The sequence below is a fragment of the Diadema antillarum genome, unplaced genomic scaffold (genome assembly GCF_040938485.1).
Source record: "Diadema antillarum isolate AM-2024a unplaced genomic scaffold, OU_Dant_1.0 seq00001060_RagTag, whole genome shotgun sequence".
In the NCBI taxonomy this organism is placed as follows: Eukaryota; Metazoa; Echinodermata; class Echinoidea; order Diadematoida; family Diadematidae; genus Diadema; species Diadema antillarum.
Genome location: NW_027271887.1, coordinates 604,745 through 621,719, shown reverse-complemented (window position 1 = coordinate 621,719; position 16,975 = coordinate 604,745). Strand labels below are relative to the sequence as shown.

The following is a 16,975-nucleotide window of genomic DNA, read 5'->3' as shown; positions in this document are numbered from 1 at the left end:
CCTCACATTGTTGGTTCTATTTTTCAATACTACATATCACTTCGCTATCAGTGGCGGATCCAGAGGGGGGCGCAACCGGCGCACGCCCCCCCTTTATTTCTCGTCAAAAACAAAAGAAATAAAAAGAAAAAAATGAAATGAAATCCGGAAGTGCCACCAGAAATATTAGTCACCCCCCCCCCCCCCTTTACAGAATTCCTGGATCCGCCCCTGACTATTCACATGATAGTGTCATGGCAAATGAAATGAGAATAAAGCCAAGAGGAAAATTTCATCTACAATTTAATTCTGAGAGAGTAACAGTCAGAGTTCACAGGCCTGGATTACTGTAAGAGTGGATATTTTCGCGCAACTAATTTTTTTGTGCTCGGAGGGGAAAGGAGAGTTCTGCATGTTTTCAATTCCACGGAATCAAGACACAACTAGTGGAAAACACAGGCACGCAAAAAAATTCATGTGCTTTTACTTTCACGCTAGTTGCTAGTTACGCAAAATGTGAGAAAATTTCAACACATCGAAAATTTCAACTTTTACAGTACTACTATGTGATTGAGAAGACCTAGTGAACAACTCACAGAGGCCGCTCTCCGACAATTGACTTCCCTGTCAAAAACAGCCGCTATGAGGAGTGACCCTGCGATGTCGTTGACGTGGGGTTGAATGACCTCGGGGTCGTATGCCCGAGCAAAGGACCAGCAAACATAGCAGGCAGCATCCCGGACATGAGCACCTGGACAAGCACAGAAAGAACATCACATCTGCTGAGAGGATTGATAGAGTTGCAAAGGGTGCATGGCACCAACATACACCCTCTTCTTTTACACTGAAAGTTAGTATATTCATATAGTCAAATGTTTGCAAACATTTTGCTTTTCAGTTTACAATCAAGGCTAATAAAGGAAACAGTAAAAAACATTGTCTAGACTCATTTTTCTTCGCTGGCAACTAGTAATCCTGGCCAAACAACATTCAGATTTTAAAAATAATACACTCTGAAGAGAAAAGGAAGTGCATAACCATTTAAAAGAAGACTATAAACAACAAACATTTACAAATACAACCAAGTACTGGGTAGTAGACCAATTATGTAAAAGACTGCGACGAGGAAGCATAAATTTAATAATTCTGGTGGCAATATCCATGAAATATTTTGAAATAAAAGACTTGACACACTGTAAAAATGCCACATCTACATCATTGTGCAAACAAAACCTATATACGCTGAAATGGGGCTCACAAGGGATATGCGTTAGAAACCACGAGAGATGGAAATAATTCCATCACGCTAAGAGTGGTATTTCACAAGATAATCAGTTCATTCATGACACCAGTGTGACTTTGCAGGAGATGGTGGAACTTGTGTCAACCTACCCACACTGTGGGATCCCCTCTTGACGTCATAGGCTAGGGCTTTCCTCACAACAGGAACGACTAGGGGAAATGAAAACACATGAAGCACCACAGATGTCAATGGCTACAAAACAGAGCTTGAGAAACAAGTGGCTTGAAAATCACGTGACAAAGATATACAGTAGCACTAAATTGCAGATTATAAGTATGATCTGTGTGAAATGTCATGAAGTAGAAGCACATTTTGACAGTTTCTAATCATCCATCACTACACCGTCATAATGCCTCACACTGTGGCTCAGCGTAGAAAATGAAGTAAAAACCTTCCAAGGAATGTTCTCCGAGGCTTGGAGTGTGTGTACTGTCAGTATACACATCAAACGGGGGTAATGACATGCTGGAAGAATTTTATAGAGTGTGAAGCATACAAAACAGAAGTTATTATCACACATCTATCAATAATTTCCATTTTTCTGAATGAAGTAAGAACAGCTTTTCATGGTTCAAGTCACAGAGGATCACCACAAGTGATAGAATTTGTCACCTTGTCCTCTAAAGTTTGATCAAAATAACAAAAAATCATTGAACTGAAGCAAAATGCTGTGATGCGATTATATTCTCCAAAGTATGCAAGACAGCTTGTGCAATGACGCATTGTTAAGTAATCATGTAATCAGTACCAAAAGGGCCATAGAATGCAATGGTAAGAATAATTGATATACTGTAAAACACAAAATTTTCGCAGCATGAAATTTTTGCAAATTGGAGCTGACGGCCTTTTTCGTTGCCTCTAACATTCAATGCATATAGTGTAAACAAGAACTTTCACGTGCATTTTAATTTCGCGAATCTTGGCTCTCGCAAAATTTGTGAAATTAAAAAGTATGTGAACATTTCTTGTTTTACAGTAATAAACAGAGGCTGACATTGTCTCTCACCTTCTGGAAGTCTCTCGGGTAGAAGGAGGCCTCTCCTACCAAGTTCTGCGAGGGCGAGGCAACCACCATGCCACGCTCCATCCGTCTCCCTCATACTGTCATGTAAAAGGTTAAAAATTTTGAACTTCTTCTACCAACTGTGCTTATGCTGTCTGTGTAAACTCTGGTACAGGCAAAATGTTTCTAGTACATGTATACTGTGACTTTGACAATTGAAATGTTGTTATTGCAGTAGTTACTGTCTGAAAGAGTTACATGTCTGTAACAATGCTACACACTTGTTACAAGGGGATTTCTCATAAAAAGCATACACGATTTGTCTACATGTTCACACTTCTCATAGCTGACCAATGTGATGACTCAGAAAATTGCTCTCAAATGCACCTAGAACATGACCAAAGAAAAGAAGAGACATTTTTGGTCCAGAATTTTAATCAGGGACAGCATCTCAGTGGGAACTTAAATGCCTCAATATACACCTCATTTCCAGAGGCTCTGGAAAATGACACACAATGACTCGCCTGAGTGCTTCTTACCTGAATAACTCTAGAACCGATCCAACAACTTGGTCCGCTAGCTCAAGGGGTAACCTGCCTGTCAGACGACCAATCCTGAGGAGCACAAGTTACAGGACACAATAATGATCAGAACGAAATGATGGAACACTCAAGCATTCAAGTAATCAGATGCAACATGATAACATTACTATTACAATATATTATAATAATATCATTTATTCATAGAAAATATCTTTCATGAAAACGCACACATTTACTTTCTAAGCAGTAGCAACTGCTCTTGTGATGTGGATAAATGTTTCCTTAAACAATGAAATGAAGGGGAGGAGTCTTGACAACACTGAGGAATGGTGATGATGATGAAACAAGAGACCATCAAGATGAATATTTACCCCTTGGCTGCCGACCACCTGACCACTGTGTCCTTGTCTTTCAGCCCGATGAGAAGTTGTTCTAGGATTGAAAGAAAATTGTGAACATCAGCCATTGGGATATATTCACTAATTTCTCACGCAGTATTAAGCCCATTATAACTTCAGAAATGGCCTATGCTGACCAGTCATTCTAAGTCAGTGAAATTTGGGGGGATTCCAAAGTTATATGCCTTTAAATTAGAGTGATGAGGGACTTGTTCTCTTCTCTGCCATCTATAGAACATATTATGTGACCCACTGCAACAAAAGGATCCAAAAGTTGGGTGAGGACAATTTTCTGAAAATGACATGACATTACTCCCTTACTCTTCCACTTTAATGTCATTATAACATGACTCATAAAAGTACTTGGTTGTGGAGATATCGATGATTTTATCAGCGCATGTCGAGTGGTGTTAGAAATCAGCGTTTTGAGAAAACCGCCATCAAAGTTTTCCTTCCGACATATCATGATCGAGGGGGAGCAAGACAGTTTTCACAGTTTGACAATAGAAGGTACGCTCCTAGCAACCTCCACAATATTCATTCAAGCTTAGTGCCAGCGGTCTAAGCACGACCAATCAGTAACCAGGATGCCATGCACTGACCAATGAGATCACTTCCTCGTTGCTAGGGGTGGAGTCTAGCTGCGGCGCTAAAACCAAATCTTGGCACACGTTTCTGTTCTGTTGAAAGTCGGAAAATCATGGCCCGGAAAAATGCTATTTTCTTGCCTTTCCTTTGATCATTTAGATTCGAAATTTCGGCAGATGATAGAAGATACATTAGACTACAAAATTATGTCAAAAACAGAAATCCGTACGTTTTGACAGATTTTGATGATCTGACTTCAAACTCGATTTATCAGCTCACCCATAAGCGACTGTAGGATCCTTTGTTGTAGCTGATCACATATTTGATTACCATCCTCCTCTCATGGCTATGCCATTCCTGCACTTAAAACTTTCCTTCAAACTTTCTAATCTTTGGGTTAATTTGAGATGAACTGCTCTATAAAAGACTTCTCAAAATTTTGACAATACCACTGAAAGAACAGTAAACATCAACATGATCTCAAATTCAATTGGCTGTTCATCATGAATTAACATTCTGCAGTTCCCATAGCTCTATATGCAGTATGATACTTGCAAGAGACAAAAAGACACATATATAATGTTTTCATCACTAAACATACACAAATACAGTACTTTACATTCATTATTTCCCAATTTCTTTTCTCCAGATTTCTTTAGGAACAAACAAGAAGAATTGTATGAACATAAAAGTTGGTAAAAATTACTACTAATTTACAATCAAATGCCATGACAAAAAATTGACACAGATGATGGAGTTATACTGACCTATCACTTCCTCTATCTCTTCTGGAATGTCATAGTTTTCATCGTAATCATCCTCATTATCAAGCTTCTGTGAGCCAGACACAATGCCTGGACCAGTCTCTGGCTGGAGGTTTGCAGCGAGTGATCGACTTCCCCTCTGGTATCTAAAAAAAAAAAGTAAAGAAGGTGTTGCAAGAAACGATAATGACAACAACATTGACCATGACAACAACATTGACCCATACAGTAAAGAATAACTCATGTATCTATCATGAGAAACCACATGGACTGCCTTACATGACAAGCATACATCAGGTATCACAAAAAGCAATAAATGATAACTTGAACATTTTTTGAATGATTAAACTTTGACAGCAGTAATGAGGAAAAAACAACAACAACGCTGAAGTCCCTTTCCAGCTGATGATTGATTTTACCTAGATAAAAATTTTGCATCCCCCTCCCCCTGTTCACACATAAGTACTAAGTCTGAAATGTTTTGTCCTTAGAGTTTTCCAGCACTGCTACATGAAGGGAAGAATGTTTCCAGATCCATTTTATCTCAAGCAGCGGCATCAGGCGTGTGTGTCCGTGTGTATGTATGTGTGGTTGGGTGTGTGGATGAGCGGACGGTGGAACAAGGATGGCTGTCAAATGTAGAGAACGACCTCTATATTCTGCCTTCAAACTAATTCATCATCTGTCACATCATTCACACCAATCAAAAAGTAATCTTGATTCCCTATAATTTTTGTTTTTACAACTCTGCAAAAGTAGTACACCTCCTTCTTCTTTTTTCTCGCTCTCTCTCTTCTCCCCTTTTCTGTCTTTTCTTCAATCTATAACTACCCATCTCCCCCTCCCCCTCCCCCACCCCCACCCCCAACTCCTTGCACACACACCCAGACATGCACACCCAGTCCTACCTCCACTTCATCTGTCTGGCTGGGAGCCATGTAAGGCCTAGTCTCTGCACCAGCTTGATGGACAGTTTTCTAAGCTGCGTGTTCACATGACTGCACAGCTGACACTGTGTCAATACTTGCAAAACCACTGGGGCTGGAAACAAGAAGGAAGAGAAAATGGTTTTAAAAGTAAAAAATGTATCTTCCACAAATCATGAATCATATCTATGATGGAGTACAGTAAACACTGGAATGCTTATATAATTTAATTCCACTACATCCTTACTACCAAGTAACGAATGCCAAAATTTGTCTGTCATTTGTAATCATCAATTGAAATCAATTCAAGTGAAGAAGTCTCTAATACACATCCTTGCAAAGCAAATTAACATCTGCTGTAAATTTAATCTAACAGATATGAAAAAGTAATTGACAGTGTTAGAAACCAACCAACATTAAAAAATTGCATCAATGACTTTCAAATACAAAGCCATATACATCATGAGGGGTTTAGCAGAGACAATGAGCATACTCGTAAACACAACAGCAACAATAACAATAACAATTATTGTAATAACGTTCATAATAGAAATAGTAATATCACAAAGTTATATCATTGTCATTATGATAATTATCATCATTATCATTATTACCATCATCATCAGTAAGAAGAAGAAGGGAAAGACTTTTTTTAGGCATTGCACTTTACACTTGAAATTCCACCTACCATATGAAAGAAGGTCACTTCTTTTGCCAAGTTTGAATAATTGTGCCTGTAGAAAGAGAAGGATATGACAATAATATACACCAGAAATTACATGGTAATGCTTGACTGTGAGTAGACATTCCTTATCATACAATGCAAAACATAATTATGCTGCAACAGTTCCTGACAATATATTGACAGTTATAAAATATGATTATGTGTTTCGTTACCCCCATTCTCAGCTAAATCACTCAAAATATTACAGCAGAGGAGACAAAATGATTCCAAGATATAGGAAGATGAAATTAAACATGCCATGAATGTTGAAATTGACATACATACACACACACACACACACATACACACACATACACACAGACACACAAAAATCCATTGCTGTGAAGTTGCAAAATCCTCACCAATGTTGAAAGAACTCCACAGATTTTGAGAATGGATGGGATGCTTTCCACTGAAAATAAAAAGAATGTAGACAAAATATTGCATTAGCTGTGACTGCAATCCGATGATTAAAGGTAACATACTGATTGATCAAAACATAGGCTAGATACTTCCAAGCTGACTCTTCTAATGCAAACACTTAATTACAGTAAAAAAAAAAAATACTTACTTGCTTTCTAGAACTTTGGTTCACAAATGCAAAATTATTTCCTGATCTTATAAAAACTAAAAGGGAACAAGATTTGAAGCCACTTTTAATAATCCTATGACTAAATTTGCACAGTTGGCAAACAAGAAAGGCCAGAAACATGATGCCTTGCACAAGAAGAATTCTGATCTCTACCTTCATGATACATCAGGAAGAAAGTGATTTACCTTTGACTTGCTCTGATATGACACGTAGACACCAGTCCAGGAACTCTGGGAGCCGTTGCTGCTTGACATCATGCCGTGTCAGAAATCTACCCCGGAGATAAGTAAATGTTAATGATTGTCATCAACACTCGATATAAAGCTAGAGTCCAGAATTGTTGATGGGCTATTCAAAAGCATTTGCCTATTTGCAAGTTTTAAGCCAGAAAGTCAGTACTTGCAGACTAATATGTGGATCCGCATCATAATGCATAGTCTGCCTATCTAAAATCATCTGTATAACTTCAAACAGTGAATTCACTCCCCAAGCTAGTTCAATAATAAAAACACATTGCAAAACATCACATGCAAACTACATTTTATCTCTCTCATATGACATACTTACAACTAATATAACTATATTACCATGTGACTATGAACATAGTATGTTTGTGATGATCATTGCAAATAAAAAGCATCAGGCTTTATGTAGCATCCTTTTTTTTTTTCACTGAACAGAAACAGAGAAATACTACAAAATGTGCAAGTGTTGTCATGAAGCAACAGAAATATTTATGACTAATATGACACTAAAATTTATTATCAATTGCACTATCAATTGCATATGTGGAATGACAAAACTAAATCTACATCTTACCTAGACACCATGAAGGCTGATGCATCTCGACACTTGTCACTCACTCCAAGGTAGGTCTGTTGAATTAGCGTGGAAAGAAGACAGATTTTTCAAATATTGCCATAGAATTTGCTGCCATGTCAAGTATCCATTGAGCTTTATACACAGGACACATTTTGATAAATATGGAACTAAGCACAGGTTGATGTGGCATAATGGAGACCTGTCCTATCATATTTATTTCTGATGCTATATCTTAGATTTTTTCTTTTTTTCTGAGAGACAATTACAAATTTACCTGCAACAACACAAACAGAGCACTACCGCCTGGAAAATGGTACTCTCAAGAAGAAACTGAAATCTTAATATAGCAGAAAAACTTGCTTAGCTACTTGTACTTCTGTGTGACAACCTTTCTTATAACTCCACTGATAGTCTTAGCCTTTTACATTTGGAGAAGTATGTGCTTTCATTCCTCTCCACATCTGTGAAATTTTTCACAAGCTGTGAAATTTTTCACAAGCTGTGAAATTTTTCACAAGCTGCCTTTTCAAGAAGTATTGAAAGGTATGCAAGTTTCAGTTACACAAATCAACAATAAACTACCACTGTATCATAACTTTGATTTACTGTCACACCAATATTGAAATGCATCAAGCAAGACACAAATATGTTTTGTAAAAATGAAGGCATCTTGATATCAACCTTCATGCAATAAGTCCATACTTCCAATAACAAAGTTATCTAACACAACTTTACACAAGCCTCACAAACTGTCTGTTTTAGGATTTTACTATACATCTCATCTTACAGAAAGATTAGATGGATCAGATTAAATTAATAAATCTGCACAAAATCTGAAAAAAAAAAAACATACACAAAATTTTGTCAACATATGAGAGCAACAGGACTTTAGTGTGTCAAGATTCAGTCATAAATCAGTACATTGCAATTGACAGTCTATTGACTATTCTGCACAGGAAAAAAAAGTTTTATGAACAAAGGACTCATATAAAAAACAAAAATAGATTATATTACCTTTCGAAACACCGAAAATGAATCATCTAATGAGTCATAATAAAGAGCTACAGAACAAAGTGACAAAAATGCAGCTTCTAGGCTTTGATGGGGATATTAAACAGTGGTCTACTGTCAAACACATGAAAACAAAAAGATCTGTAAGATTTTACCTTGGCTACATTCAGGATTCTGTCCATGGTGGGGAGACTGGCCGAGTGGTCACCTGATCCAGCTCCAGTACTGTCCAGTCTGGACATGTCAAAGGGAATCATGCAGATCATGGACATCCATAGAAGCAGCATGTAGCGAGACTCCCAGGTCTGTGGTAAAGCACCATGCAGAAAGCAAAGGTATTGTCACTGACAGTTATTAGCTTGCCACATTGATGGTGGTAAATGACAAAAAAATGGACTCCATGTGCTAGACTCTACTACGAGGTGGACACACAGTCAGCCTTTCAATCTGCTCGTTCACTAGTTATAAAAAAAAATGCAATATTTACCTAATATAGTAGACAATGGTAACTTTCAGGCATTAAAAGATACATGTGGTATTCACAGATAAAAACAGGAAATTCTGAGAAACTCTTGATCCTTGCTGCTAGTTGCAAATACACTTTGAACTAAGACTATTATGATATCTCATGCAAACTTTGTGCAAGTTGACAGCTTGTAACAGATGTATGTTAAAATCATAGTCATACTCTGTCAAAAAATAAGTTAACTGTGCAGAATCTGTACATATTACCAATCATTTCTGATTGAATAAGCACTCTCTACAACATTACAAAATTCATATGAAGCGTTTGCAACACATACATCATAGTCCGACGGATTCTGAGCGTAGAGTTGAGCCAGCGTTGGTTCCAGGTCAACAACCTCATGAGGCAATAGACGCACAATGACTTTTGGACCTCTAGCCTGGTTCACAAGAGGAAATATCCAATAATCAAAATGTGATGAGAAAAATGATGAGAAAATTGTTCCAATATTGTATTGACAAACAAGAATAATCTATTCAAATTCAAGAAATTCTTCCATAGAGATGTTTTCATTGCAACTGACTGACAAATTGCCCTCCATAGACTGTCAATCAGTTGCAAAGAATAATCTACATTTTTATCTGATTAACAATCACATGGCGGCATTGCAGTAATGTGTCAGAAAATGAATATTGGTTGATGCTATACCAAAACTCCACTTCACATCGGCACTAACAGAAGTGAATAATACCATGGTAATTCACTTCATTTGCGCAGTTGTATGAATCACTTTACAGCATTATACAAAATAATAATAATAATATAATAATAGTGAGACTCTTGTAGAGCGCACATTTCTACCTAAAAAAGATACTCAAGGCGCTATAGAACAGAGTACATATTGTGTCACGTTACAACAGTATCACAGAAAATAATAAGACAATAAACCAACAAACAATATATACGTACACATACATTACATACAGGCATACAATATTGTCAATTCAAATTAAAAATATACGTCTTGAGATTCTTTTTGAAACTATCAATGGAAGATGCTTCTCTAAGAGATTTTGGTAGGCCATTCCATAGTTTTGGGCCCATATATGAAAAAGCCCGATCCCCCCAATTATGCTTGATTCGAGGTACCTGTAATTTTAGCGAGTTTGATGAACGTAGATTACCAGGGGCGTCACCAGCTTTTTGTCAAGGGGGGTGCGTTTTGCCCCTGATGTAACGAGATTTTTTTTTTTTTTTGACAGACATTTGGAATATAGGAAGCTCTCAATCCCTAGACTTTTACTGTTGTTGAGGGAAACCAAGCGGGGAAAGGGCACTGGCGTAGCTAGGATTTCATCTTTTACAGTCAAAAAACTACCATTTGGAGCAATATTTTGTTCGCTTTGGAAATAAAGTGGGGAGGGCGCACCAGGCGCAACTGCCGGCAATTACTGGCAGCGACATCAGGAGAAAGGCATAACAATTAAATGCGAGCGAGCGGAGCGAGCGAGCTTGAATATTTTGACATTTTACAATAAAAAAAAACACCTGCCGTTTGTTGCTATATTTTTTCGCTTTGAAATTTAAGGGGGGGGCGCATCTCCTAGCAATTACTGGCAGCAATATCAGGAGAGCATAACGATTACATGGGAGCGAGCGGAGCGAGCGAGCATGAAAATTTACAGTCAAGCTGCCGTTCTTAGCCATATTTTTTCGCTTTGGAAATCAAGGGAGGGGGGCGCACCGGGCGGAACTGCTGGCAATTACTGGCAGCAACATCAGGTGAATTGCATAACGATTAAATGCGAGCGAGCGAAGAGAGCGAGCTTGAAATTTTTGCAATTTACAGTCCAAAAACTGCCGTTCTTAGCCATATTTTTTCGCTTTGGAAATTGAAGGGAGGGGGGTGCACCGGGCGGAACTGCTGGCAATTACTGGCAGCAACATCAGGTGAATTGCATAACGATTAAATGCGAGCAAGCTTGAAAATTTTACATTTTACAGTCCCAAAACTGCCGTTCTTAGCCATATTTTTTCGCTTTGGAAATCAAGGGAGGGAGGCGCACCGTGCGGAACTGCTGGCAATTACTGGCAGCAACATCAGGTGAATTGCATAACGATTAAATGCGAGCGAGCGAAGATAGCGAGCTTGAAAATTTTACATTTTACAGTCCCAAAACTGCCGTTCTTAGCTATATTATTTTTTCGCTTTGGAAATTAAGGGAGGGGTGGGGGTGCACCGAGCGGTACTGCTGGCAATTACTGGCAGCAACATCAGGTGAATTGCATGACGATTCAATGCGAGCGATCGAAGATAGCGAGCCTGAAAATTTTGACATTTTATTCAGTAGAAAAACTGCCGTTTGTAGCTATATTTTTCGCTCTGGAAATTAAGGTGGGGGCGCGCCGGGCGCAACTGCAGACAATTGCTGGCAGTAACATCAGGGAAATTGCATAAAGAATAAATGCGAGCGAGCGAAGAGAGCGAGCTTGAAAATTTTACATTTTACAGTCCCAAAACTGCCGTTCTTAGCCATTTTTTTCGCTTTGGAAATTATGGGGGGGGGGGGGGGGGGTGAAGCGCATGCCACCGGGCGCAACTGCTGGCAATTTGTGACAGCATCATCAGGTGAATTGCATGACGATTCACTGCGAGCGAGCGAAGAGAGCGAGCTTGAAAATTTTGACATTTTGCAGTAGAAAAACTGCCGTTTGTAGCTATATTTTTTCGCTTTTGAATTAAGGGGTGAGCGAGCTTGAAATTTTGACATTTTACAGTCCAAAAAACTGCCGTTTGAAACTATATCTTTTTTGCTTTCGAAATTAAGGGGGCGCACCGGGCGCAACTGCTGGCAATTACTGGCAGCAATATCAGGAGAATTTAAATGCGAGCGAGGGAGCGAGCGAGCTTGAAAATTGTGACATCTTACAGTCCCAAAACTGCCGTTTGTAGCTATATTTTTTGCCGTAAGGGGGGGGGGGGCGCACCGGGTGGAACTGCCGGCAATTACTGGCAGCAACTTCAGGAGAATGGCATTACGACTAAATGCCAGCGAGCGAGCTTGAAAATTTTGACATTTTACAGTCCAAAAACTGCCGTTTGTAGCTATACTTTTCGCTTTGGAAATTAAGAGGGGGCGGGGGGGGGGGGGGGGGGGCACCCGGTGCGCCCCTCCCCTGGATCCGCCACTGGTATTCAAGGGTGTCGGTTTATGTTCATGACTGGGAGAGGTATAATGACTAGCGAGGTGGCGTCGAAGTGACCAAGCATGGGAAGGATGTCCAAAATCTATCTATATAGTCAACACTGTATAGAATACACTTGTACTAGTAGATATGTATAAAATCAGTGCTGCCAGAACCAGGGGTGCGAATTGCTTTTTGCCCACGATTTGTTCTTCTTTTTTTTGTCCCCGATGCAAAATTTCGAAAAATAAATGAATAGATAGAAAAAAAAAATAATCATCATTTAGGGTCCGGTGTTGAGGTTGCTCGCAGACTGATTTTTTTTTTTTTTTTTTTTTTTTTTTTTTTTTAACGGTCTGAAGGGGGGTGCGTTCGCACCCAACGCACCCCCCCCCCCCCCCCCCCCCCCCCCCCCCCCCCCCCCCCCCCGGTGACGCCCATGATTACGTGGTGGTTGGTGAAGATGAAGAGTATTTTGAAGGTAGACAGGGGAAAATTTGCGCAATGTACGGTAAACAAGAAGAAGAATCTTGAAGTTAATACGTTTTTCAACAGGAAGCCAGTGTAGGGACCGAAGTATTGGGGTAGTATGCACAGTTTTCTTCTTGAAAGTAAGTAATCTAGCGGCACAATTCTGAAGACGTTGCAGTTTACTGAGTTCTTTTTGTGGAAGACTGCAAAACAGAGAATTGCAGAAATCTAGACGAGACGAAATAAGAGCATGCATCAGTTTTTCTGCTGCTGATCTAGTTAAATATCTCCGAATTGAGCCCAGGTTACGCAAATGAAATCTTACAGATTGGGATACATATGAAATGTGGTCTTTGAATGTCAGATTTGCATCATAAACAACACCAAGATTACGAACTTTGTTCGAAGGCTTGATATTACTATTGCCGATTCTAACAAAAACATGTATCAGAATTCACCTTAGACAACATCTGTTTGGATCCTATCACAATAAATTCTGACTTACTGTCATTAAATTTGAGACTATTTCTTTCCATCCATGCCTTAACATCATCAATACATAATTCCAATCGTTTTACAGCTTCAGTGAAAATACTCATCTCATGGCAGAATAAGTATTGATACTGGCATGATGTATTACTGAAAGAACATCTGTACAATATGTGATCAGGTTAAAGCTAATAATGCAGCTTATCTTGACTTTTCCATCAGATTTATCTTTGTTTTGTATGATGTTGAATTTATGACTTGTAAATGGGCCACAAATGAGATGTATTTGACATGAAAATTTTATGAAAAAAAAAAACAAACACACAAACACATATACAAATTTATGACAATGATGACCATTTGAAGGTCATTCAGGAATTTGTTAGAGTCCCTCCTCCTATTACTTCATTTAAAAATGGTGTATCTGCATCATGTACATTTGGCATTCCTCTAAGTCTTTGACTTGGTAGGGCCTGATGTACAGTAGGATTTCTCCATCATGAAGGATGGGGGTTTAATCAGTACCTGGCAATCACCCCCTTATTCTCCAATCCTTGCAGTTTCATCACTTGCTACCAAAATAGAAACAATTAGTGAATCATAATTGTAAGACCAACAAAAAATCTGTGATGGCACATACATTGCTACGAACTGTTAAACTACCTTTGCCAGCAAGTAAAGGAACTTGAAAGCTAGATGAGAGAGCCTGGGGTCAAGGGTCACATCCCTGGCAATTGAGAGAAAGTTGAGGAGCATCTCTTCAAGATGGGGATCCATGAGATGCGGCTGTTCCTGGTAGTCATCCACAATGACTGCAAAGACATTCAGAAAGGAGGCAATATCATTACTGTGCCATTAATGTCAACACCTTCCTTTACAAGATTCTTAAATCCCAACACACTTTGCACAGTATCTGTAAGGTTCCAGTAGTGCTAGGTTACACTTTGCACAGTATGTATATATCAGGTTCCTGTAGTGCTACAATACTGTAGGTTTACATTTGTCTAGGGCAGCCACCAATTGGTGCAGTGATATCACAGGGATGGGATATGTGACATTTCTCACTTGTGACCTTTTTCATGAATAAGCCAGGATTTTATAGAGTTTATTTTCTTTCCCCCTACAACAATTTTGTTTCAACACAGCATGGATTGAAAGAAAACCAGAAGTGAAACAGACCTTTATTGCGACATCACTACACAAGTCAGTGAAAGATATGTTCAACAAAGTCTGACTTAATTGGGCTCTGATTGTTCATTTGCCTGGGGTAGGTTTCATGAAGTCATCACATTACAGTCTTTACATAAATCTCAGAATGGCCAAAGTCACTCATGTGTAGCTGTGTGAAACTTTCAAAGAGAAGTAGAATCCATTCATGAAGTCTCTCATAAGTGTGTCTTATGAGCAAAAAAAAATATATATATATCTTCTAAGACTTTCATGAAATGACGCTTGGTCATCAGGTAGAAGGAAAAACAGGGAAAACAGCCTTTGCAATGTTAGGGTTAGCATCTTTGCATCTTTGCAATGTGAACAGCAAAGACATATAAAATGTTGAATATAAAGCTGTTGATCAAACAAAAGAAAAAAAAACTTAATTAGACACTCAAAGCATGTTCTCAGCTTCAGCTGCCTTCTATTCCACCAATCATCTTCACTCTCATTATCATCATTCTTGTCAAAGCAGCACCATCAAACTTCAAAACACATGTGCAATTTACTGAATCAGTATTATTACTTGCTACACATTGTGTAGCTTTACTTTCTTCATAATCATATTCATTGAAATAAACAATCACAGAAACAAAAATATACCTAACACTAACAGTAACAGTGAATAAGAATAACACCCTTATCTATTGTCTATAAATTTCTATTGTGTAAATTTAGATCTATAAAGTTATTAAAGTATTAAGACAAGGCATAACCCCAAAGGGCAATTCCGCAGTTAGGTGGACATGACATGGATAAAAGAAATGTGCCCCTTTATCTTACTCTTTAATTTAGGTATCAACTAATGCCATGGATGTTCACCAATCACTAAGGTCTTTCAAATTCAGTAGATTTTATTTTTTGTATTTATTGATTTTGCGAGATCTAAAACCATCATTTAAAATGTACATGTGGGACTGGGGATGCTGAAATTCACTTAAATGCCAATTACAGTGGGTTGCTTTAAAATTTTTTCCTCAAATTTTTGCTATAAGGTAAAAGATGAATACATTTAAATACTCCAGAAGTCATGTGACATTTTGTCAATTACAAAAGGGTGAAATGACCTGTGGAATTACTCCGGACAAATGTAACGTTACTAACCGTAACGTTACTAACCATGCATTTGAGGGTCTAGCTAATAAATTATCGGTCGAACTGCTAAAAATATTTGCATGAACATTTGCCATGATGCAATAATTGAAATTAATGCAACACTTTGTTTGAAGTAACTTGAAATTTTGCACACTTTTTGTTACAAGACATTGATATTTTTGTCATGTCCTTTTTTCGTAACGTTACTAACCAGCCCTTTTAGTTGCCATAGCAATTCTGATATTTATTGGATTGTTCTCATTCTTTTCTATATCATAGACCTGGGAAGGATGAACATGTTTTAACATGATTTTGACTTGAAATGAATAAATGGTGATTTAGTAATAAAGATAAATATCTAAATTTCTTTAAATGTAACGTTACTAGGGTCTAACCACGGAATTGCCCCAAACGCTCCTTGTAAATTTACAGGCTGTGTTTCGCAGTTAGACAAGGCATAAAGTTCTATGAGTGTGAACTGGGCAAGGTGATGTCAAGTGAACTGTATTTCCTTGAGACGTGGGAAAATGTATCATATCTTTCTACAGTATGTCAACAACAATGGTAAATTTGGGGCCGGGTTGAGGCAATGTCCCACATACTATAATTGGTGTTAGCTATTAAAACAAGGTGTAACTTTTGTGTGTGCCACGGCACGGCACGGCAAAGAGGCAATGCAATGCGATTACCGTTCTTACCTGTAAATTGTTCTAAAGCTATCTCAACGCTGATCTGATCGCCATTTTGAATCTGTAAGCCAATCACATGCGAGGTACGTGTTTTAGTAAAATAAACGCGTAGAAACTACCTCACATATGATTGGCTAATAGATTCACAGTGTATGTTTCTGCAGTTTGAACGTGACGACGCGATGGGCTGGTTGATGTGTGTTTTGGATTGAAAATTCTGCCAAAATATTGGATTATTCATTAATCTGGTGAGTGTAGTCTATTCTTGAATAGTTGATTTAACTATTCAAGCTTAAATTTGCCGACCTAGGGCCGTGAATTAGACGCAATCGAGAAGGGTGAGGTACCTCACCCAATTTTCCATAGAGACAGTGGTTAAGAACATCCACACAGCAATGGGTACTACAACCTTCCGTCTGTCTACGGAGGACAGCAAAATATAAAAAGAGTCCTCCGGACAGACGGATCTTTCTGTCTAGGCAAAGAGGCAATGCAATGCGATTACCGTTCTTAAAATTGTTCTTATCTCAACGCTGATCTGATCGGCGTAAATTTGGGGTAAACTCCTGAAGAGCTCTTTCACTCTTGAAGCTTCAGTGAATTCTTCCCGAATATGACCCTGACGGGCCATATCCTTCCCTGCTCCTTCGTCTTCAGTCATGTTACTTGTCATGTTGGATGCCGCCATCTTCAAGAATGTTCCCTCGCTCGCCAT

At 38.6% G+C, this 16,975-nt stretch overlaps 1 protein-coding gene across 1 annotated transcript in view; it reads right to left on the bottom strand.

The window, feature by feature from the left end:
- Positions 1–16,975, bottom strand: part of LOC139743231 (tubulin-specific chaperone D-like) — a 35,505-nt gene extending 18,530 nt beyond the window's left edge. Inside the window, 16 exon segments of the mRNA XM_071653725.1 lie at positions 576–730; positions 1,372–1,431; positions 2,289–2,383; positions 2,825–2,899; positions 3,199–3,259; positions 4,581–4,723; positions 5,486–5,618; positions 6,192–6,237; positions 6,590–6,639; positions 7,005–7,090; positions 7,639–7,694; positions 8,808–8,957; positions 9,456–9,557; positions 13,928–14,076; positions 16,270–16,321; positions 16,766–16,975. Of these exon segments, the coding sequence (XP_071509826.1) occupies positions 576–730; positions 1,372–1,431; positions 2,289–2,383; positions 2,825–2,899; positions 3,199–3,259; positions 4,581–4,723; positions 5,486–5,618; positions 6,192–6,237; positions 6,590–6,639; positions 7,005–7,090; positions 7,639–7,694; positions 8,808–8,957; positions 9,456–9,557; positions 13,928–14,076; positions 16,270–16,321; positions 16,766–16,975 (1,623 nt within the window).